The sequence below is a fragment of the Coturnix japonica genome, chromosome 1 (assembly GCF_054131305.1).
Source record: "Coturnix japonica strain WE chromosome 1, WE-NBRP24, whole genome shotgun sequence".
Taxonomy (NCBI): domain Eukaryota; kingdom Metazoa; phylum Chordata; class Aves; order Galliformes; family Phasianidae; genus Coturnix; species Coturnix japonica.
In genome coordinates, this window is record NC_140663.1 from 55,747,930 (window position 1) to 55,772,538 (window position 24,609).

Below are 24,609 nucleotides of genomic sequence, written 5' to 3' on the forward strand. Positions count from 1 at the left end.
AGATGTGAGAACACATGTAAGCCCCTTGTTTGTATTAAGCTATTGTCCGTCTGACTTCATGTCAGGAAGGAAATTCAAAACTTCTGGGATTCCTGATGACTTCAGCTGGAGTCTTCTAGTGGGATTATGTGGAAAGAAATAAGAACTCAGCATTTTCACAGTAAAGTTCTCCAGTATATCTGCAGAGTAGTTGATCTCCCTTCTTCCTGTACATAAGCAGTATTTATAATATTAGAAGATGGATAGATTTCTAACCTACATGTCAAGGTTATTTATCTAAACCTTGAACAATTTTTATGTGGTCTTCTGAAAAATATTGATGATTCTGCTGAAGTTGATCATAACAGAGGGCCTATATGTTCTGTAAATCTTGAATTCTAAGGTAATCTGGTTTGGTGTCCTTTAGGAGTGATGTACAGTAGAAGCTTCATTCATCTCAAAAGGTAAAAAAGATACAGTTTTGAAGACTGATATAATGGTCCTACTCAGTGGATTGGATTCTGAGACACATTGCTGATATGGCATAAGCTAGGGACTTAAAGAAAACTAGGTCACATCTAAGTCGTGTATAGAGACTACAATTACGTAGAACTTTCATGTAGTGGATTTAAATACCTGTCTATCAATCTGTGGGAAAATTCATCTTGAAAACACTTGTATTAGTTCTGAATTCATCTTAAGGAGGGAAAGAAATTTTGCCGGGTTGCCACAAAAGCTTTGTTTACTTATAGTGAATGAAAGCAAAATAAATCTGTATTTCTTGTTCTGTTTGTTTTTATTAAACCTTTGATAAAACATTTTAGATTAATGAACAATACTGGCAGTCATATATAAGCAACGCTTATCTGAAGTGATCTTTGTGACCAGTTCCCAGGGCTCTTTTAAAAGCATTATCTAAAGATCAGTTAGCAAAGGAGCACATGCTCTTCCCAATAGAAGAACTTTAGAAGAAAATTGGGTGATGAATGAAAAGACTTAAACTTTTCAAAACTAAAAGTTTTAGCTGTTTTTTTGTTTTTGTTTTAACAAGTGATAAGGCACAGCAGTTTCAGTTTGATATTAGTGAGAAATGATTTTCCAAATTGCTGTTCTATTCATGCAAATACTGCATGTCCTTTTGCAATGTGAGGAAATAAGATCACAGGCTTGAATTGCAGTGCCCATATGTTTGGTTGTAGACAAACTGCAAAAAGACTTTCAAAACTGACAAGAATGTATGCAATCAAAATGAGAGAGATAAAGACCACTTTGTGGTTGCATCGTAAGTGAAATACGGGTATTTTTAATAAGGGTAACTTTTAAATAGAGGAAGAATTTCCAAAATCTTGCACTTGAAGTGAACCATGAACTCGGAACTTGTTTTGGTCTCTACTTGGTTACTGAGAAGTAGTTTGAATATTTGGAAACAGATCACTTAGAGCAGTTAGAGCAAGTGAATACATTTCTGAAGAGAATACAATATGAAATTCTTTTTGTTCATATTTTTTTTTCCTGGCATTTAAAGGGGAAAACAAATTAGCTGTGTGATACACTGACAATGAAAGAGCAATCTTTGTTCTGAAATAATTCCTTCCATCAACGATTTAGCAATTCATATGTTGAAATTCTTTGAGTATTGCTTGATTCATGAAAGCCTGCAGATTTGGAAGAAAGACAGAGAGTGGATGACAACTGGTGATGGAGTTAAACAAGGAAACTGTGACTGCAGAGAAATGCAGTCTGTAGCAGCTGTGAAATAAGGTGCTTTGCCATCACGTCCGTCGTGCGTTGTATGGACTAATCCAGACTGGTGGTAGTCATTGGAAATAGCAATATATGCAAATGTGTTCTGAGGCAAATGTGATGTTTGAGAAATGAAGCAAACTGCTAAAAATAAGAAATAAAAATACAGTGAAATTTGCAAGTACCTACATATAGTTGGGCGATGATCAGGACCTCACTATAGCGAGCTGCAACATGAACAAAGTGATCATTTTTCCTACGTTCTTCTATTCCGTACGTTTAGAACCTCTTGCGTGGGTTTTATGTGATGTCCAATTGCTAAGTATTAGGTACTCAAAGTGCTGTCTGTAGCAGCCAGTTTCACTGTAGGGTGAAAAATATGTTGAAGTGTTAATGCTTCCTTAAAGCAGAGAAGTGTCTTGTCAGTTGAAGAATTTGCATCAGTTGCTCATTTAGATTTTTCTAATGAGCAGTGAAGAGTACTTGTGAATCTCTTACTGATGCCAGAGACGCCTTTGTTAGTGTTGGAGATGATGTGCCACTCCAGAAGATGACCTGCTCTGTTCTATTATGAAATGGCATAGACAAATCTCAGTGTCCTGGGCTGAAAAACTCTTAAAGGTCTGCAATGTAGACTATTTCTTTCACAAATTGAACTTCTACAAGTAAAGGTGAGCTGGACTGAATCTGAGAGCTGTTTCTGGCTAGACTTCTCAAAATGAACAGTGATTTAAGAAACCTGTAGCAATACTTAGAGACAAGAAAGCTTGATTTCAAATGTTACATACAGAAAGAAGATAAATGAGAGAACAAAGCACACTTGATTATAATTGACCTTGTTTCTTAATATGTTATTGGAAGATATTTGTTATATAAAAATGTGGATCTGGTTATTTTGTACTGTTCTTCCTAGTGTAAGTCTTTGGCATCTGTCCAGTTGCACTTGTATGTCTGGATCCTCATGTAAGTGACAAAGCATGAAAAAGGCAATGGAGGATGAGTCAGGCAGAATAGCTGCAGGTATTTGTCACGGGAACTTTTAGCTTAATATTTTCATTGAATTAAAATTTAACAGCATTTTAACCATCATAATTTAAATGCGTAGAGGGGGAATGAATAGGTGTTTTCCAAGAGAAGTGATAAATGGCCTTTGATAATATACCCTGGCACCGGCTGAGGCTGTTGTACCTGTTTGGGCCATTTGCGGGTGTCTCAAATGAGCTCCCATTTCCTTGCATGTACAAAGTTGAATGCACGTCTAGGGACTACAACTTAAACCTTAATTGCACATTTGGGCTGGCATATTACAGTAGTAGCTACCAGAGTATACTGAAAGGTTTTCTCTAGGCAGAATATGCTGTTCAGATCTCCTAATAAGCTCAAAATTCTGCAGTGGAAATGCAAGAGTATTTATAGACTTGAACAGAGCTCTGTATTATGCAGTGTATTACAATGCTCCAGTCTTCTCTCATTTTTTTTCTTTAAGATCCTTGCCGTGTGCACACTGAAAAATAATCTGATTAAAACAAAGCACTTCAGAAGTACACTGAGGGAAGTATTAATGCAATTTGTTTTCCATAATCCCTGTTAACAATGTTGACCTTACAGAAAGGTTTTAAGGGCTTTTTATACTACTGATGCTTTTCTTTTCCTTGATCTTGTGACTGTCCTTTTCCCACTGCTCTATTTCTAAAACCAACAGCAGCCATAGGAGTAGCTGATTAGGGGGAAATGCTGCCTGTTAGGTGGTAATAGCGAAACAGAGAGTATATAACTTAAACTCAGGATTCTCTTCTGAGGACCTCAAAGGCATTTTCAATATGCTGGTGTAATCTGGTTTGACTGGAGGTTCCTTGTGCTTGCAGTAATGAATTGCTGTTACTTTACTGGTTCTTTTCTTTCATTTTTTGTTTAGTAAAGGATACAAACACGCACAGCCCTTCCACAGAATGTCTTAGAATTTAATTTTTGTCCCAATGGATCTGGTGTAAAAATAGCTTTGAACTAATTCTTTCTGCTTAATTAGTAGATGTGAACTCCCTCAAGTTTAGTAGTTTTAATATATCCTTGTGTGGGTATGAAAAGAACTGATGTACGAGTCCATCAAGTAAGAACACGCAGGACCACAGGCTCTGCACAGTGTATTGCAAGAGCCAGAAGCCAGTCCAGTGCTGGTCAGTAAATCTACTCGATGTCCTCTTTCCCATCTGTCTCCTACCCTGAGGGAATGGCAATGCCCACACTCAGTTACGTGGCCTGCTTTTCCCAGGCTGCTTGTCTCGTGTTTTTCAGCTGTCCTGCTGCCTTTGTCAGTGCAGTAACCTATTCAGCGCTTTGACAGCTCGGTGATGCTCATTGGCCTAATTCTGCCAGGAGTTCTCAGGGCTCCCTGGGAAGATGGAGTGTAGAAGAAACTGCTCAGCTCTGCTGCAGCTGAGCAAACGTGCACAGCCCTACCATAAGGGCTTCTGTTGGCATACTGCAACACTTACACAATTGTATGTTACACAGAATCACAGAATGACCCGGGTTGGAAGGGACCTCAAGGATCATGTAGTTCCAACCCCCTGCCTGGCAGGGTCACCAAACATACACCTTTACTAGATCAGGTTGCCCAGGGCCCCGTCCAACCTGGTCTTGAACACCTCCAGGGATGGGGCATCCACAACCTCCCTGGGCAGCCTGTTCCAGGGCCTAACCACTCTCCTAGTAAAGAACTTCCCCCTAACATCCAACCTAAATCTTCCCTCTTTTAACTTAAAACCATTTCCCCGTGTCCTGCTATTGTCAGCCCTTTTGAAGAGTTTACTCCCCTCCTGGGTGTAGGTTCCCTTCAGGTATTGAAAGGCTGCAATGAGGTCACCCCGCAACCTTCTCTTCTCCAGGCTGAACAAGCCCAACTGTTCTGCTTGTTTTAGTGTTGTTTTGTAACTATTTGAAAATAACAATATTTTCAGTTTTGTTTCTGCACTGCATCCTTCTCCAGTCTTCCTTTTTCATTGTGTTAACAAATACAAACAAAGTTGGAAAGAACCAAAGGTACACACCCATACATTAAAGAATTTGAACGGTAGTGTTTACCTTTCACAAAATCACAGAATGGCCTGGGTTGGAAGAGGCTTCAAGGATGATGAATCTACAATCCCCTGCTACAGGCAGGGCCATCAACCTCCACATTTAGCACTAGACCAGCTGACCCAGGGCTCCATCCAACCTGGCCTTGAACACCTTTCTTCTCCCTCTATTTTGTTTGTCCACATTTGTAGTTAATGTGATTGAAATGTTAAGCTCTTTGTTTTACATTAATTTCTTCATTGTGCCTCTCATGATTCTTTCCAGAATGCAGCTATCACTGTAGTCTCTAAGTACAGTTTGGTTATTGGAAGCACCGATAAATGCTGCTTCCTATGAATATCATCTAAGATATGGATGGAAATTCATCCTAAATCAAGCGATCCATCAGAGCTGTTGTATTCTGTGATAGTATATTTGCAATAATCTTTTTTGTTACCACTTTCAAATGTTGGTTGGCAGGGTTTAAGCTTATGTTATGGTGCATGGGTATTACAGGGTAGGTCAGGAAGCTGTTCTAGAGTCAATGATATGACAAATATGGCCTTTTCACATCCATCTATTGAGCATCCTGTATCAGTGCTAATTCTGCTGTCATGTGAGATGCACATAGTTGCTGATGTATGTTCTTGGCCTCCTTTTCTTGTTGCTTGCTCTCTAGCAAGCCCCTACGTGTTGTGGGGAAGTTGCAGGCTCTGCAGCACACCTGCATGCTGCCTGTGGAGCCCAAGGAGCAGTTGCTGCCACAGGCAATGACTTGTCTTCTAGTCATTACCCAGTTAAACAGTGGCTGATTGTTAACAGTCTAACAAGAGTTTATAGTCAGGGTATGAAAAAAAAATAAAGAAAAATATTTTGTGGGACCTAGATTTTCAGCAATATACACATACAAAGGTTCAAGCTGAAGGCAAATCTTTCTTTTCCACTGGCGATCATTTTTGAAGTATTGAGGGAGAAGATAATGAGGGCACCAGAGTGGAGCAGCTCTGTTTAGGTCTCTCTTGAGGAAAGATTCACAACTTCCACAATGTGGTTAGATCTTACGCTCAGTGCCTTTTTGGGATAAAATCTGCATTTGTAGAGGCCACACGAGTTTGCTACAGAATACCAAACGGGGGGGGGGGGGGGAAGGAGAATATGGAAGGGAGAGGGGCCCTAATATTTTAGCTTCAACAGTATGTGGTTTGGCTTTTATATACTATAATAAGAAAAGAAGATGCTTGATACAATGCAGCACATAAAAGGTTAAATGAAGTTCCTGAATTCATAATGCAACCTAAAAGCTAAGTAAATGGAACAATTTCTCTTACTGTGATAACTTCTTATGCAAAAGTTTTCATGTTTTCTGACCGATCATGCCAACTGACAGATCACTGTTACTATTTGCAGTGCCTCCAAAGCCACTTCATCTGCAGAAGCTATCACCTGTTACATACCAAACCTCTAGGCATAAAGCTTTATCAAGTTCAAAACCAAGAATGGAGGAAGATACACCTACACCTGTTTCTAGTGTCACAAAAGAAAAGTCCAGCAAAGTGTCAGATCTCATCCATCGTTTTGAGGGATGCAGGTATGTGATGTGATTTTAATCCTTTTGTGATTCTGTTGAAAGAAGAACACGGATACTGTGGTAGTGTTAAACCTATCTCTGCCAGAGGAACTGGTAACAAAACAGCATGTTTTGAAATGATACAATTGTGTATTTGGTCTGCACAGGCCTGTTCATTTTGATGAGGCACCAGTCTTAATTTTTCTTTTAAACAAGCAAATAACAGAAAAAACAAACCTAAAACCCACAATACTCGGAGCATTGTTAAAACATCCTGAAAAACATCAGCAATTTAATTTCGGAATGACACTTTGAAGTGAATCCTAAATTCTTTTGTTCTTGTAGGAAAAAAAAACACAAAGCACCCACATTTCTCTATTTGCCTGTAAAAAGGAAAGTCCTGACTTCCCTTTTATACTGACCGTAATGTCTTCAGATTATTCACGTGAAGCGAGTTAGTTGTATTGATGTGGCATGTATCCACTAAACTGCATTGTAGTACTTGGTGATCTCAGTTGAATATATTTATCTTCCTTAGTTTTTATACTGCATTTTACAAGGAAGACTTGGAGAAACATGAGATACAGTTAGTTCACAAAATAGTGCTTCTTGTGTGCCTTTTAATTGGATGCATATGACAAACTCTGAAACAGAAGTTTGGAATTCATCTGCTCTGTATAAAGAGAGTGACATTCCAGAAATCCCGTGACAGAGGAGCAATTCAGGAAGTGTTACAAGTACAGGACATTGCTTTCTTCTGTTTCTTTAGGATAGCAATGTTTTGAGGCTTGTACCGGACTGAATGTGTGATATACAACAGAGCATGTCCTAATGAGACTGTTGAGTGTTAAGGTTTTCACTGAAATAATTCCTCCTTGAGGTGGAGGAAACTTAATTTTTTATGCAGAAACAGCTGAGTGTTGCAAAAATAGGTTTGTTTAATGGAATAGAAATAATTTCAGAGCTTCATCTACAGGAAACTTCCATCATTTTGCACAGGCTTAATTGCATTGCTGTCATGACAACTACAGAAAAGTGGGAAAAAACTCTGTAAGGCAGCACTGCAGGTCCTGAGAATTAAACTAGTTTGAATCCCTGGTCTTGTTATTACTGTTTCCTGTTCTTTCTTCAAAGCACTATCCAAATCTTCTTAACACTGTAGTGAGCCTAGGAAAACATTTTTACCTCCTTGATCTCTCTTTCTAGTAGTTGAGAACTAACAAAAACTTCTCAAATAAGATACAATGGTGTGTGCTTTTAGTTTTTTTGTTTGGTTGGTTATGTTCTTTATGTCTGAGCAGTTCCCTTTTGATTGCGTATGTGGATTGTGGAGAATAAGGTGCATAAAAAAGAGTTTCCCTAAAATTCTGCCTTTGACCAATAAGGACCAATATAAAGACATCAAGGCATCCTGTCCTGATGGATGTGAGCCGCTGTTTGGAATCTCCCTGTCCATAGAAACACTGCCTTCTGTGATAGCAGTTTGTTTTCTGAAAGAAAGCTCCACGAGTTCACTATGCCCTTGTGCCATTAAGCCCTACATTTCTTCCTGTTACCCACACCTGCTGGATTGTATAGGCACTCTCTAAATAATATGCAAATAAACTCAACAAGAAAGCTTCAAAAACTTTCCTTCTTGTAGACTGTAAGGGCTTTTTGGGGGGGAGTTAGGTGTGGGAGAAGCTGAATAACCTTTTTGGCTAATGTTATTTATTAAGTACACCAAACAATATCTATCTACTGATAAATTCTCTTCAAAACTCTGATCTCTGCTGTTGAGAAACTTCCTAAGTGGCATGCCCAGTGTCCTGCTGTGGCTGGGGAAGCAGTGCACATTTTTAAAATGACCTTACCTCGCAGAGCAAGTCTTCCATGAAGGCAAACTTCACTTGTAATTATTGGTTTGCAAATGGCTTGGCAGTGTGTTCATGAAGTGCAAACTCTGATTGCCAATTATGATAACGTAAAAAAAAAAAAAAAAAAAGGTAATTAAACCATTGTGCTGTATGTATGCAGTGGAAAAATGTGAACTTCTTTTGTTATAGGATAGAAAACGAAGCTGGTATATGTTTTTCACCTGAAGTATACAGAAGTTCAGAATATGCTTGCAATGTTCTTGTAAACTGTCCAACAAATAAGGAGTAAATGTACAGTTTATAACTAATCATCAACTTCCTGGTAGATTAATAGTCCATACTAAGAACTATGTGTTAAATCTCAGTCATGTTTCTGTTTTTCTGGTTGAATGTGGTTTGATAAATGAGCTTAAAATCCAAATGCTCAGGTTTTATTATGGTTTCAATGATTATATTTTTTTCTATTTGCTGTAATTAAGCCAAACGTTTTTACAGAGTGGGCTAACATTTATATTATCTTAAAATTCAAAGTCTCAAAAATCTGAAATAGACAGTGAAAGGTACAAATGAGGGATAACATATGTTCAAAGCTGAGATAAAATATGGGGGGAAAAAGCCTCCAGAAGAGATGCATCTTGAAGGAAGGATGCTGCTAAAGAAGGAAACTGGGGGAAAAAAAATGGGATAGTAACCAAAAACTCTGCCTTCAATATGCTGAGTTAAGGGAAGGGATGCTAAACGTTCTCAGACGTTTTTCATGCATTCTTAGCAGGCAGTTAGGGAACAGGTTCCCTGTTAGTTTAGGTATTGGACTAGTACCTGGGAGAGAAGAATTCTTTCCTCATTTCTGCTTGTAATCTTCTGGGATAGTTGGGGCAGGTTGCAGTATGTATTGAGGCTTCATTTTCCTCGTCTCCTGCATGTAGTCAGTGATACTGCCTTTCATTTTGAAAACTGAGATACAAGAGAGATGGGGATGGAGGGAGTCAATACAGATAGCACTTAGGTTTTCCGGTGAAAGATGCATGTTTGTGTTTTAATGGAGAAATGTGGTTTAAGTATTGATGGTATGAACTTCCTGATATTAACGCTGGAACAAATAGTTTGGAGGAACTGCTTATATGGTCTGGCTGTCCTACTCCCCATAACAGGGGTTTTCTATAGTGCTATGTTTAACTGTTTTTTTTTTTTTTCTCTATGTTTTGCTTGTTTGGTATATTTAGCCCATTCAGTCCTATTGACTTGAAGAAAGATTCCTCTGCTCTCAATGTCTCTAAATCTCAAGGAAGATATGGGTCAACGCCACCACCTCAGCCAAAACTCCCCTCCCAACACCCACTACTAAAACAGGGAAACAGTAATACCGACAAAACTCAGGTTGCACTGACACATACAGCCAATGGAGTAGCAGCACAAGACCAGGTGGAACGTGAGGACAGGATACTTGACCGAGATTCTACTGTGTCCATCCTGGTTTCAGACAATTCAGTCAACAGCAGCTTGGTAAATGGAGAAAGAGTAAGCACATCCAGAGATTCACTGGAAACTACAACTTCCTATGAAGGATCAGTACTTAACAGCTGCTACAGGACTCCAAGCAGTGATACACTGCTCCCCCCTGACAATGAAATTAATACTAACGTGGAGGAAGAACTGAATGAGGAAATCGTCAAACAAGACCAACCTGCAGAAACAAAGGTAAAGAGAGAAGTTGTTAAGTTTTGGGTTTTTTTTTCTTCTTGCAATATTGCTATTTTGTGTATATTTTCCAGATTTCTATTTACAAAAAGAAGTTTTGTAGAGCAAATCAGCTGAAAATCAATCTGATGAGTTTTCCTCTACTACCTTTATTAAAAAGAGGATATTTAAAAGGAATCAACAAACTTGTCTGAAACTACAAAAGGAGATCTGAAAGCCTGACTATCCAGTGGCAATTCAGTGATATGGTTCTGAAGTGAGCTAGCAAACAGAAAGAAAATGTGATATGGCACAATTTTCTTGGTTTATGCAATGCCACCAAAACTATTTTGATGTTTCAAATGTGTTCATGGTGAGTTTAAAGGAAAAAAAATGAAAGATGTGCAGAAATTTATTTTTTCATTCCTTCTTTATCAGGTGAGGGATCTGAGGGTACCAAAAAAAAAGAAAAAGAGAAACAAACTGAACCTGAAATATGTGTACAATTATGTGTACATGTTTAGCACTGTGCATCAGCTATGCTAAACTGTGAGGAAGATATAGTAGCATACGTGAAACAGAATTTCATATGTAGTAAATTACAGCAACAGCACTTCTGGCAGAACTGCTGTGTGGATCCTCATCTTGGATGTAGTTGTCAAGTCAAATATGGAAAGGCAGTGGCAATATGCTAGCTATTAGTAGACATGAAGTTCAGAAAATATGAAGTATATGCCTCGTTATCAAGAGCTGTGACATGATGAATTTGAGCCTCTTCATAAGGAAAGTTTAAAATAATTAAGGGAAATAAGTGGGCGGAAGAAAGTCTGTCTTGGAAAAATTAATTGCTGAGAAAATTATGTGTATTTCCTTTTCTAAAAGTTTGATTTTGCAGTTTACCTTCTCATACTGAAGTAGTCATGGCCAACTGGTATAATCAATAGTTTCAGCCCATCTTTGCTTTGTGAGTCACTGCAGGGGGCTGGGCTAGCACTCTCCATGCCCTCCTCTTCACCACACAGCCAAAGGGGTGAGTGGATGGTCAGAAACCATTTTGTGTTACTGAGCACTGCTAAAGCTGTTCCCCAGTAGCAGGTGTACACTTGCATCAGCTAACTACAAAACTTCAAAGCGATTCTGGAGCTGGAAATACAGGACTTCATAGATTCTGATAGTGTTTCTGTCTGTGTCTTCACAGAATCATGGAGTGGTTTGCTTTAGAAGGGATTTTTAAAGACCATATAGTTCCAATCAGTTCAGCCATGGGCACAGTTATCTTCCATTTAGATTGAGTTGTTCAGAGTTCTATCCAATCTGGCCTTTAACATTTCAAGGGATGGGGCATCCACAACCTCTCTAGGCAATCTATTCTAGTGTATTCTATTCTAGCAAAGAATTTCTTCCTAATATTTAGTCTAAACCTACCCTCTTAGTTTAAAAAGATTACACTTTGTGCTATTGATATACTTTCTGATAAAGAATCCCTCCCCATCTTTCCTTTAAGTCCTTTTTAAGTATTGGAAGACTACTACAAGGACTCTCTGAGGCCTTCTCTTCTCCAGGCTAAATAATTCCAGCTCTCAGCCCTTCTTCACCAGAGAGATGCTACATATCACCTTTGTGGCCCTTCTCTAGACTTCCTCCAACAGATCTATGACTGTCTTATGCTAGAGGCCCCAGACCTCAATACAACACTCCTGATGGAGTCTCATAAGAGCAGACTAGAGGAAAAGAATCGCATTCCTTGACTTGCTGACCACACTTCTTTAGATGCAACCCAGAACATGACCAGCTTTCTGGTCCATCAATGCACATTGCTAGTTCTTATTCATTTTTTCATCTATCACTGTACCAAAGTCCTCCTCATGACTGCTATCGATCCACTAATTGTCCAGTCTGTATTCATGTTTGGGATTCCTCCAACCAAAGTGCATAACTTTGCACTTGGCCTTGTTGAACCTCATGAGGTTTGCATGGATCTACCTCTGAAACATGTCCAGATATCTCTGGATGGCATCCCTTCCCTCCATTATGTCAGCTGCACCACTCAGCTTAGTGTCATCTGTAAACTTGATGATTGCATTCAGTCTCACTGTCCATGTCACTGACAAGGATGTTTGATAATAATACCAGTCCCAAAACAGACTCATGAGGGAAACCACTTATCATTGGTCTCCACCTGGGCATCAAACCATTGCCTGTGATTCTTTGGATGTGACCATCCAGCCAGTTCCTTACCGACTGATTGGTTCATCTGTCAAATCTATGCCTCTCTTTTATACAGATGAGAATGTTGTGCATGACAGTGCCAAATGCTTTGTACAAGTCCAGGTAAATGATGTTGCTTGCTCTTATTTTTACCCACCAGTGCTGTAACTCTATTGTAGAAAGCCTCCATGTTTGTCAGTCACTATTTGCCCCTGGTGAAGCTCTGTTGGCTTTCACCAGTCACCTCACATAGCATAGTTTCTGGAAGGTTCTGCTTCATGATCTGTTTCTTACACAGCTACATTGTTTTCATTCACAAAAGAGCACCATCTCTCCAAGCCCTTGCATATAACTAACTAGAGACCCTGCATGTATACATGGAGGGTAATTTCATTAACTAGGAAAGATGGATCTCATGTATTACATGATAAAATATAATGGGTCCTGCCAAGAAGGTGCTGATATGTAGGTAATTGTTTTGTTGATTTGTTTTGAGGATTTCTTTGATAGTAATGTATAAACATTGTTTTCTATCTAAATGTAATTCCAGTGTCAATCCAGTGTGCCTTTAACCTGCCATACCTTACTTTATGTTTCCATCTTCTGTTCAGCAATGTGTGCTTCCCCCTGTCTGTGCCAATAAAAGTGCTGAATGCTAGACTGGCAATGCTAAGCCTGCATCCAAGTTACACAGGAAGGTGCTGGCAGGATTCTCCAGGAAAAGGCAGAAATGGGAAGCAGTTGTATCATCAAATCCAGGAAGGAAATGGGACAAAGCTTTGAGAAAATGTGACTGGGAGCAATCTCATTTTAATATCTTTGGCCTGTTGAGTAGCTAATATATGTTATCTGGCTTGTAGACCAAGATCCAAACTGCGAGGTGTGTTACAACTCCTACTAGATGTACTTGTTGTTGGTGCTAGAAGGATGAAAAACAAAATAGAATAAGACCATGTGAGTTAACTCTTAAGACAGATATTGGAGTACTGAATCTGTAAAAACTGAATTGGATGACAGCAGTTTCTGAGATACAAGCATCTTCTTTAGTAACATTAAGAGTCACTTCTACCATGGATTGATCCCTTAGGCTATGCTTTACATAATAAAACACTGATTTAGATTAGGATAGTGCATTCTATAGACTGAAATCATCTCTGTCAAAGTAGCTGTTGCCGTGCCATCTGGATGGTGTGGAACGGGAGAGGCCTGACAGAGCCTTAAGCTGTTACTGTGAGTCGGCAGTTTGTAGATTCTGCTGAGCACTCCCATGCACTTGTATAACATTCATGTTGAAATTTTGTTGTGGTGCTGTGCAGAAACAGGAGTTGGATTTCGTGACCCTTTTGGGTCCCTTCCAACTTAGGGTCATCTGTGTTTTTGTTAGTCTGCTGCTGGAAAGGGTGAATTAAACTGTGCAGAACCCAAGCAGCAAATGGTTTTTAGACCTAAAAAAGAAAATTTATTTTAAGTAAACATTACAATGAGTAACATTACTCATCAGTTTTCCACCCCACCTCCTTGTCACTGAAGTCAGATTCTTACATGTTCTGGAAAAATTTAAACAACTAAATTTTATTTTTCTTATTTACTCTATTAGATAGTCTGAAAGTCACAAGCCACAAATACCGCAAGGAAGAAGACAATTAAAACTTAACTTTTCTGCCTTGCAGCAGAAGCACCTTCTGTCATATATGTTTTTTTTTCCTCTAAAATGCGGAGGATGAAGAGTACAAGAACATCCCAATCAATTAGTTTCCTGGAAAACATCTTGTGAGAAATCTGCTGCTGAACTTAATTGCAGGCAAGAAGACAAATGCTTATGTGTTTGTTGTGAAGTTTGGTAGTAGGATATTTCATGTGTGCTACAGGTGGAGAAGAATCCGTTGCACATCTATAATAAAATAATTACCTGATGTTTCCTTATAACAGCCATGCTGGGGACTCCGGTGTTTCAGAGTGAATATCATGTATTTCTAAAAGCAAGGTGAAATTTTGATTCAAGTGGAATGAAACTTTCCTGCTAATTTAACTTTCTGCTAAGATATACTTAACTGTTGCAATGCTAGATGAAGAGAGAAAGTGGAAAATCCCAGTTTTAAAGTTTTACGTTCTTCCTTAGCAGAATTAAATCATGAACAAAGCTGTGTATCTTTAGCACATAATGTTAATATTCAGAAGAATCCTTTAGGGTCACTAGGATCTTCACTGTTTTTCATTGTTGCTGGGCAAGAAACTCTCCAATTACTCGCGTAATGAATTGTTGCATGGAGTTAATGTGGCAGAAGGTGGTGGTAGCATTCAGTGGGTCATGCATAATTGAGTGGTTACCTCAATTTCAGAAACTAACTTGAGATTAAATTAAATCTTAAATTCTCTTGGGCATTTACATTTATATTCCTAATACTTACAGAACAAAGTTTCAGATCAATATGCAATCATGCCACAAATTGTTTTTGGAAAAGGAAAAGCTCCCTTTGTTACTGTAGACCAAACTCAGTATTTAAGTCAAAACAAAAATCCCACAATGTAGATTAAATTGCATTTGCCTGTATTTTAAATCTCTCACTTTGTCTGTATTCCTTAATATATTACTGCAATGTTCTTGAGTCAAGAGCTATGATAAGGTAAGAGTAAGCCATACTGTATCACTATCATGTTGCTAGGTATAGTTTTCTTGATGGGCAGATGGTTCTTGTTTGGTTTGGGTAATATGTTATGATCGTATTGGAATTTTCTTTATATGAAGTCTGCTTTAAGTTAGTGTGATTTGTCCAAAATTAGGAGAGTGGAGAAACAATGTTAGGAGGAAACATAAACACAGATCAAAGAGTTTGCATCCTCAATTGCATTTTACATACTTCATCTTAACTTCAAAGCTCAGGTTGGGGTTAAGAATTATTTACTTTTATAGAATCATAGAATGGTTTGGGTTGGAAGGGACCTTAAAGACCATCTAGTTCCAACCCTCTGCTGTAGACAGGGCCCTTTCTGCTAGATCAGGCTGCTCAGGGTTGCATTTAAACTAACCTTCAACACTTCCAAGGATGAAGCATCCACAGTTTTAGTTTCTGAAGCATCCATAGTAGCACAATGGTACAAAGAATGCAGTGCTTTGTGCTGAAGAGTACGCAGTAAAATCAAGGTGAAATATGTAGTTTAAACATGCGATCTAAAGATACAGATTTGGAGTCCTGCCTGCATGGACCTAGTTAAATATTTGGAATGGAAAGTATGGTTTGCTAGAAATTATTAATATTGAAATACTTTAGTTAATAAATGGTTCAACCAGAAAAAATAAATAAATAAATAAAAATGTCTGTTTCAGGTCATTAGGGAAGCTACTTTAAAGATATGTAAGTAAAAATTCTCTAAAATTGCAGTTTTCAAGGGTTAGTATCTACAGGTCAAGTAGGACTGACATTTCAGTTTCTCTGCAACTATTAGAAAGCATAGAGAAGTTCTAGTTATCTTTAGCTCTCTTGTTTGGAAAATAGTAGTACAATAATTAAAATTAATGTTCTAAATAAAAGCTGAGTTGGCATTTTTGACATGGTTGCATTCTGTTTTGGAATGGAATTCAGGTACTCAGTCTTACCTCTCATTTCTAATGTTATGATCAACAATTGAAACCTTATTTCTAAAGTGAATGGTCTCTATCACTCTAGCTGTTCCTGGTTGGTTTTGTATGTTGAGTTGCCTTGTTTTATGGGCTGTAATGGATCCCCCAAGCCACTGAGAAGTTGTGCTTAAAATAATGGAGTATGTATCCAGGTATACGTTGTGTTTTTTGCCTTCTGTGTTTTATTAACTGCAGGGTACCCAATATAAATGCTAAAAAGCGTAAAGAAATATCCATTCTTTTCATTTCTAGTATCTTTTTATCTTGCTTATGAGAAGAGGTGCACGCATTTATGGTTATGTACTGTGAAAATAAAGCTTAACTTGAAACAGAACAAAAATTCCCTTTCTCTATTAATGATTGCATCAGATTTGAAACATCAGTTCTTTAGGCAAGCACTGAAGCTTGTAGCAGATTAATATTAACATATTTTTCATGCCTGTTTTTTCTAAAGTTTCTTCTTCTAAGACTTTTTTTTTTTTTCTCCAGTCGTCTCTATGAACTTTTTCAAGACTGTTTTGTTGAACGGCTCTAATAACCAACAGCTCTGAGTCATTCTCACCACTGCAAGATATTATTCAGGATTTATGTACCAAATTATGTTTCTGCTCTTCAGAATAGCCTCATGCAGATCTGCAGACCCTGTTCCTCTTCTCCTTCTCTGCGTGCCCTGAGCCTGTGGCTGTGCCCCCTCCAAGTAGGGTGTGGGTGCTGAAGCTGGGGACAGACATGCAACATGGGTTTTGCATGTCATTCCACACGGCTCAGTTGTGAGTCTTTCCTTCATATGGGAAGACCTGAAACCTATATATCTGAACCTGTTTCACCCCTTGTGTTTGGGACAAGCAGGTGCCAATTCCATCAAAAAAAGTTCAATAAGAGATGGATGTCACTATCGACAAAATGGCCCGAGACTTTTTGTTTCCAGCAGGAAGGAAGCAAGAGTGACCTCACGTAAACCAGATGCTTTCTTTTAGATAGGGTACCAGGAAGATAGGGATGTGAGAGTAAGAAAAGTGAAAAAGATGGAGCTAGAAGTAGAAAACAGTTGGGAGTTCTTGTAAAATGTGGGCAGATATTGAGGTGATATAGTGGGAAACTGAGGACTACCCTAAAAAACCAAACCACTAGCAATCAACTTTTGCACTATTCTTGCACCGATCTAACCCCATAGGTGGATGTTCCTATGCTGGAATAAGAGCATGCCACTGTGATTAAAAGATAACTCATCCTTGGTGGATTTTTTTTTCCCCCACAAAGACAAGTACTAACTGTAGAAAGGAGACCAAAGCTCTAGAATTAGAAAGATGTGTAAAGGAGATACGAAGAATGGAAAAGCAGGGAGTTGGAGCATAGTGGAAGAGCAGGGGATTTGCCTTGGCTGAGGGGTGAGAGGGAGATTTTCCCTCTCCTGTTTAGTTCGAGTAATATTCTGAGAACTGTAGATGGGTTCTGTAGCAGTGCTTCAGGGAGGTGGGGACTTGCGGCAAACAAACAAACAAAAAAACAAAGAAAAATTGAAGAATAAAATCTGAAATGTATTTGAAAAGGAACAAGTAGCCTCCACATTTTTATGCCTCTGGCAAGACTGTATGTGAGATTCTTTGTTAATGACTGCACTAAACAGCATGCTGGGGCTGTAACAGCTAATCCTTCAGCTCTCGGCAATGTCTCTTGACAGCACTTAAAATGCTGTTCTGTAGGTTACTGTGGTTGCTATGCTGATTGAAACAGATTTAATGAACTGCTTTGAAGTCTCTACTGAAAGCCTGTATTTAGGGAGGGGACTTGCTTTGTAGCAGTGTGACTGTTAGCACTGAAGATCGGAATTGTAAAGTATTCATATCTGGAAGACCTGCTGAATACTGAAAGGGGAAAGAATACATGGTACATGAAAGCTCTGTTCTTTACTGCTCACTTTTTGGCAGTATGTACAACTATATGTACATGCAGATATTCATCTTGCAGAAAGCTGTAGGCAGTTTTAAATCAGAAATCTATCAGAAATCTCTATTTATTTTAATTGAAGGTTTCCAAAATTTGTTTACAAGATTCCTACTTTCTCATAAGCTCCATTTGGACATAGATTACCACTTCCTTAGGACTCAGATGTCATTAAATGTCAATACTTTGCAGCACAAAACTAAACCTGGAAGGAAATCTTATAATGGAAGAGCTATTTTGTTGAATATGACACTTTTGAGTATGAGACTTTTATTTAGTATTTTGGAAGGGTGCACTTTAAAGGTTTTGAAATAGTGCATAATTTTATATTCTAACATATTAAATTTAAGGTTGAAATTTGAATAAATGCTTTAAGTTTTACATTTGGCAAAAGAACCAAAAATATGTGGTTTTTTTGGTGTAGAAAGACTTTAAAGTGAAAAATTCCTTAAGAAACAAAACTTAACTTACTTAATATAAAGAGCTGTGGGGGGAATATTCTAATAGCAGTCAGTCATGGATAAGCAGTGATTGTATTGATGAACATAACACATTTTTTATGATATTTTGCAATGGTTCTGTTATGCAAAGAACAGCCAGTTCAAAAAAATTTCAAAACGGGGGCGAGGTAGAACACCAACTAATTCCATCTGTTACATTTTACTCTGTAAATGAGTTCTTCCAGCACTGAAAGGTTGATAGTACTTGGTTACCAGGCTGGAGCTGAGCTGTTCAGTAGGGAGTTGGGGCTTTGGCAAAGATTCCTATACAAACGGAGAAATATTAAATGGGTTAGTCTTTGGCTTTTGCTCCGTAGTTTTACTGATTTCTTTCTTTTAATCCTCCTCTGACTTTTCATTTTGCTGATTAAATTGGCAGAAAGCTTCTATTTTCCAAAATAGGGTGACAAATGCTAAATGTGAAAGTTGATTTTCAGGTGCTTTTTGGACTCTGAGGTCATTGTGTATATTTTTAATATTTTGGGTTTGTTGTTTTTTTTTTCCCTCCTAATTTATTGCTATGTTTTCTCTAGTATTTGAAGAGTTCTTCTTCTTCTCCCTTAGGAGACAGATGAAGAGAAACGTCACAAAATTGCCAGTGAACTCCTGCAAACAGAAAAAGCCTATGTTAGCCGACTTGGCCTCTTAGATCAAGTACGTTTCTCTCGAATTTGCTTTTCTTTTCTTTCTTTTAGTTCATTAAAATGGCTGTGTGCATGTGTAAATTATGGAAAGGAGGTTGTACGTTTTTCATATGTCACTGACCTTTAACGTTAGTCATTTGTGGTTGCTGCAAAACTACACTCACTCATTTGTTGGCTTCTCTTGAGTTGGACAAGAGGTTATCATTTTTTAGTACTGAAGTTGCCTGCGTACCAGCAAATTAAGTCTTTTGGACTTGAGCCACATGAACAGCATATCTCTTTGGTGCTAAAGAACCTATGAAGATGCCCATTCTAAACCATACATGCCCTATTTTCCCATTATACATTTAGATCAGATCCTGTTAAAGTGAACAAAAATTACTTCTCCCACAAGAGAAGAGTTCTTATGCCCTGTAGAATCAAACTGATAGTTCTTAAATTTGAAAATCTGTAGTTCTTCATATTCTTTTCTTATTTACTTTTCACAGCACGCCTACATCCATTTTATCTGAGTAGTTACAGCTATGCATTGTCTTACTTCATGATATTTTTCTTGGATATCATTGTTTAAACTTCTCAGTTCCAATGCATAAGTCTTGTACATATTGCTGAGGAATAAAATAAGAAGCTTTGACTGATAGAATAATCATTTGGATTCCTTGGGGAATCTAAGTAATTGTCCTTAAGAGTAGTGAGAGGAAAAAAAAAATCTGATTTGATTGGGAAAAAAAACAATAAACAATATTTAATTTATAGTTTTTACTGACAAGTAATCATAAAATCATAGAAACACAGAATGGTTTGGGTTGAAAAGGGCCACAATGGTCATCCAGTTTCAACCCCCTGCTATGTGCAGGGTCACCAACCACCAGACCAGGCTGCCCAGAGCCACATCCAGCCTGGCCTTGAATGCCTCCAGGGATGGGGCATCCACAACCTCCTTGGGCAACCTGTGCCAGTGCATCATCACCCTCTGTGTGAAAAACTTCCTCCTAATCTCTAACCTAAACCTCCCGTCTCATTTTAAAACCATTCCCCCTGTAATATACAAGTATTGTCCTTGATTCAGTCGTGCATAGATTACTCTATGACTGTTTTCCAAATATTAGCTGGATAGAGTTCTGAAAATGGTTTCAAGCACAGATGCCCAACTAATGATAGTGTGAGGAAATCAGAAGATTGTGGCTGTTATGCTTCTAAATTGGGTTGAAAAGTATGTAACCTTTATAGTCTTTGAAGGAATTTATCCAAATTTTCTAACTGTCCTCTCAGAGATGAAGCAAAGTGAGTATATTTTAAAGTATAAATGAAATTGTGAGACATGGACTGTGTGAGATATAGCTCCCCATGAGCATGTGATGTGTGTTAAGAGTTACACGTCTCTACTCATTTTGTAGCTACAATTCAGGTAACGCAACTGATGGGGAAATAATGCTTTTCTTTTTTTAACTTTAGAGACTACAGTAATATTAAAGTCTTTTGCACTTTAAATGGTATAGTTTGTGTAGTCTGTTATAGTCTGTCAGTTACTTGAATTTTTAAAGGATAAGGGGCTACGGCATACAGACTGTTGGGCTAATGGTAATCTGAAATCATGCTCGCTTAAGAGAATGGAAAACATGACTGGAGAACTGGGAAAGCTGAGAATATCTAACTGTTAAAACAGACAGGATATTAGAATCAGACTAGAATGGCGCTGCTTCAGCTTGGCTTTCCTTATGTCTGCTCAGCCTACAGCTCAAAAGAAGAAAGTTAGGTGTAACGGGAGGAGTAGCTTTTAACTTCTGGGAAAGGAAACAATTTCTGTGATTATCTGCCTGTGCTATTGAAACATTAGTCTTGTCCTGATTGGAGTAGGAAAGAGAGGAAGGGTCTTCATCCAGTGATAACAGATAAAAGGCTAATAGGTTTGGGGCTCTTTTTCTGCATTGCAGGTATTTTACTCCAGACTCCTTGAAGAAGCCAACAGAGGTTCTTTTCCAGCTGAAGTGATTAACAAAATCTTTTCTAATATTTCATCAATAAATGCCTTCCACAGTAAATTTTTACTTCCAGAACTTGAGAAGAGAATGCAAGAATGGTAAGAGATGATTCACTGATTAGTAATTTAATAAAACAACGTCTGTAGAAACTGTTACAGGGTTGAGGTAGGGAAGATGCTTTCATAATTAAGTGCTCCAATCCCAGGAAACACTGTGGGTAGGAGAACATCTGCTCCTCTACTCTTCAGGGTCTGTCTCAGCAGAGGACTTTCATCATTAGCCCAAACTAAGTCATCTATCTTACCGAAGCCAGTGAGATTACTCATTATTAAATGCCATGCTGAACTGGGGGTTCAAACTAAAATTGTGCAACCCGATGAATTCATTGCATATAATAAAAAAATTGAGACAAGGTGGATGTATTTGTTTTGTGCTGCCCTTGCAGAACAGAAATAGGAATAGAATAGTTCAGTTGCAAGGGACCTTCAAAGATGTAGTCCAACTGCCTGACCACTTCAGGGCTAACCAGACATTACAGTATACTGTTAAGGGTGTTATCTGAATGTCTCTTGAATGCTGACAGTCAAGGGACATCAACCATCTCACCAGGGAGCCTCTTCTGGTGTTTTGACCAATTTTTCCAATTGGAACCACACCTGTTGCAGCTCAGTGTGGTTTCCTTGCATTCTGTCATTGGTCTCCAGCACAGTAATCTTTCTTATTATTGGTTTCAGTAGTAAAATGGAATACTCATTAATTTGTGTTTGGGGTTTTAATTTCAAACAGAAAAGTAAGTCAAGAACATTTGCAGCAAGGAAGATGTGTTAATATAGTCCCTAATGTACTCATCTACTATTGTATAGTATCTTTCTCCTTCCTTAGTGTATGGGATTTTGGAGATACTAAAATATGGCCATATATTTCTGGTCTATCTTATGAAATTGTTAAAAACCATCTTTAAAGTAGGAGTAGTTACCGTGCACAAACTGTGGTAGCCCTGAACAGTCCATAATACATGAAAGTAAATAAAACATGAGTATCATGATATACAACAAAGTTTAAGACTTTTCTTATGTTCCTTGCAGAATAACAAAACAAATCTTCAAAACAAATTCTCTTCATCTGAACAACTGAAAAAATTTTAACAGAAATAGATTGCATAATCAGGAGATGTAGAGCTGAACTTATGCTTAAAAAGCAGCATATACTACATTTTGTCAGTATGTATCTGAAATTAATTTTAGGATGAACTCTCAAGATCTTGCTCTGGATTCAGCACAGAAAATGGATCACGCTAGCTTTGCATAACGCTAAGTTGCATTCTAATTATGCATATGTAATTATATAGCTTTAATGGTTTAATAGAATTTTTGCAGGTGAGCTACAACTACTGGTGCAAAACTACTAAGTTGCATTGTAAGCAGCTGCTTGGAAAAAACCTCTTTGCTATGTGTGAGGAAGGTTATTTAAATGTCCTAAAAACATTATGTTTTTGGGAGAAGATGGAAGAAATAGTGTGGCTTAAGGAAATGATTTTTGATCATTGTTGAAATTGCTTTGAAATTGCTTTTCCCAGCAGTTCTCTTAACTATTGATAGAAATACTGAAGTATTGGTACTTGTATGCACTACTTCTGTTTAAAATTACCATAAAAAATCCAACACCTCCCCCGAGATTTGGTTGTTTTCAAACACTTAAAGTAAAAATCACAGAATCTCAGCAGTTGGAAGAGACCTCAATGTAGAGCTCTTGAAATTGGGAAATAAAGCTGAAGCAGATTCTTTTTCTGGAATAAAAGGTCGTATGTGTCTAAACTTATCCAGTGGAAATGAAGCTGTTGGTAATGGCATATTGAATGAGCTAAGCAACAGCTGGAGCTGAATATCTCTCTTACAACATATGGCTAAAAAACAGTGCAATATATTTCCCATGAAAAGAGCAAAACAGAGCATAATAACAATTCCAAGTCAAAATACAAATCTGAATCTTTTTTTAATGTACCCAAGCAAGTCCAGTAGCAAATACCCGTGCAGAATATAAAAACACAATGTGATATCCTCTGGAATTTTTGGTGTTTTCTTGAGGACAAATTATTCAGCACACTGTTTTAGACTGTAGTATTCTTTGGCAATTTCAGAACTGACCTATTGATGTGAATTTAGCTTTAATTTGGAGCTACAACTTTCAGTTCCATTCAGTTGTCTATTAGCTTGTATATTGTAGTCACCTTGGCTGCATTTATTTTTACAGACCTTTGCTTTACTTCCTCGGTCAGAAAGTCTCAACTATTTAATCCTAGAGTTTTTTACAATGCCTAGGTGAATAGCACTGTGGTCTGATAACACCAAAATAGGAATTGTTTCTGTATCTGCAGACAATGTGAAATCCTATTTCTTGAGCTTGCCAGTGTTTGCTGTTCAAGTAACTTTCCCTTCTGAACAGCTTTTGGAACAATGGTGTATCAGAGTAGGGTGCCAGTGTAATTGCAGAAGGTTGCTTCTCTTCAGGCCACTACAGAGTGCTGATTTTTGACTTTATTGAATCATAGAACCATTAAAGTTGGAAAAGACCTCTAATATCATCTAGTCCAACCCCAACCCATGCTGGCTAGCCATGTCAGGAATGGTGACTCCTCCACCTCTCTGGGCAGACTGTCATAGTGCCTCACCACTCCTTCTGAAAAGAAATCATTCTTAATATCCAACCTGAACATCTCCTGGTACAAGTTGAGGCCATTATCACTAGTTCCCTGGGAGAAGAGACCCCACCTTGCTACAGACTCTTTTCAGGTGGTTGTACAGACGTTCAGAGTCATAGAAATACAGAATGACTTGGGTTGAAAGGGACATTGAAGATCATCCTTCCTTACAGTTGCAACCCAGCTGCCATAGGCAGGGCTGCCACTCACTAAATCAAGTCCAACCTACTACTGAACTCCAGAGAGAATGGATTTCTGAATGAGTGTTTGAAAACAAAATATGAAACACGTTTTATATTGCAGTTCTGAAAGATGCATGTGTGCTGCTATGCTTTCTGTGTGCACAGAGTACAGTTTCTCTGTGCCTGTCTGTCAGTTAGTTTCTGTACTATTCTGATTTGTTTTAAGATGCTCTCAGTAATTGGGAATAATGTGGGAAATATACCACAAAAGTCTGGAATCCCAGCTATTCTCACTACTCCATCGATTTTATCAGATAAATAATAATCTTTTTGAAGTTGTAAATGCATGTATTTATACAGAGCACTGGAGGGAAGCCCTGTAGTATGGATTTGGTCCTCAAACAAAGCCACAGGTTTTTACTGAGGGTACAGTATATCCACAGAAGTATAGGATGAAATAGTACTTTGGAGGAACTGCAGGTAAAATAATTTAGGTTGTGTTTTGTAAAGAAAGTGTCTCAGGCTTTCCATTACAAATAGCTTTCCATTTTTCAGTGATCTACTTGGTCTGTAATGCTCACACATCACCAAAGAGAATGCAGAAACTCTTTCCATGTTAATTCAGCTCCTTTTTAACAGTTGTGTTGAAACTCTACCCAAGGTGATTCCAACAAGGATTCTTTGTTAAACGCTTGAAACTTTTTGATAACTGTGTGTGACTTTCTTCTTTTCTATCTGCTCTGAGGTTCTACTTTCTTACTCTGCAGGTCTACCACCCCTAGAATTGGCGATATTCTGCAGAAGTTAGCTCCTTTTCTTAAGATGTATGGAGAGTACGTAAAGAATTTTGATAACGCAATGGAATTGGTAAAAACGTGGACTGAACGATCACCTCAATTCAAATTCATCATTCAGGATATTCAGGTAATGGGGAGAATAATGTAGAGCTGCAAGTA

At 38.1% G+C, this 24,609-nt stretch overlaps 1 protein-coding gene across 4 annotated transcripts in view; it reads left to right on the forward strand.

Annotated features, from left to right (window-relative positions):
- Positions 1-24,609, forward strand: part of FGD4 (FYVE, RhoGEF and PH domain containing 4) — a 107,906-nt gene that overhangs the window by 67,898 nt on the left and 15,399 nt on the right. For all 4 annotated transcript variants that reach the window (XM_015866274.3, XM_085541028.1, XM_015866302.3 and 1 more), the window contains 5 exons: positions 6,184-6,364; positions 9,423-9,897; positions 18,712-18,801; positions 20,726-20,871; positions 24,421-24,577. In XM_015866274.3, the coding sequence (XP_015721760.2) occupies positions 6,184-6,364; positions 9,423-9,897; positions 18,712-18,801; positions 20,726-20,871; positions 24,421-24,577 (1,049 nt within the window). The remainder of the gene's footprint in view (positions 1-6,183; positions 6,365-9,422; positions 9,898-18,711; positions 18,802-20,725; positions 20,872-24,420; positions 24,578-24,609) is intronic.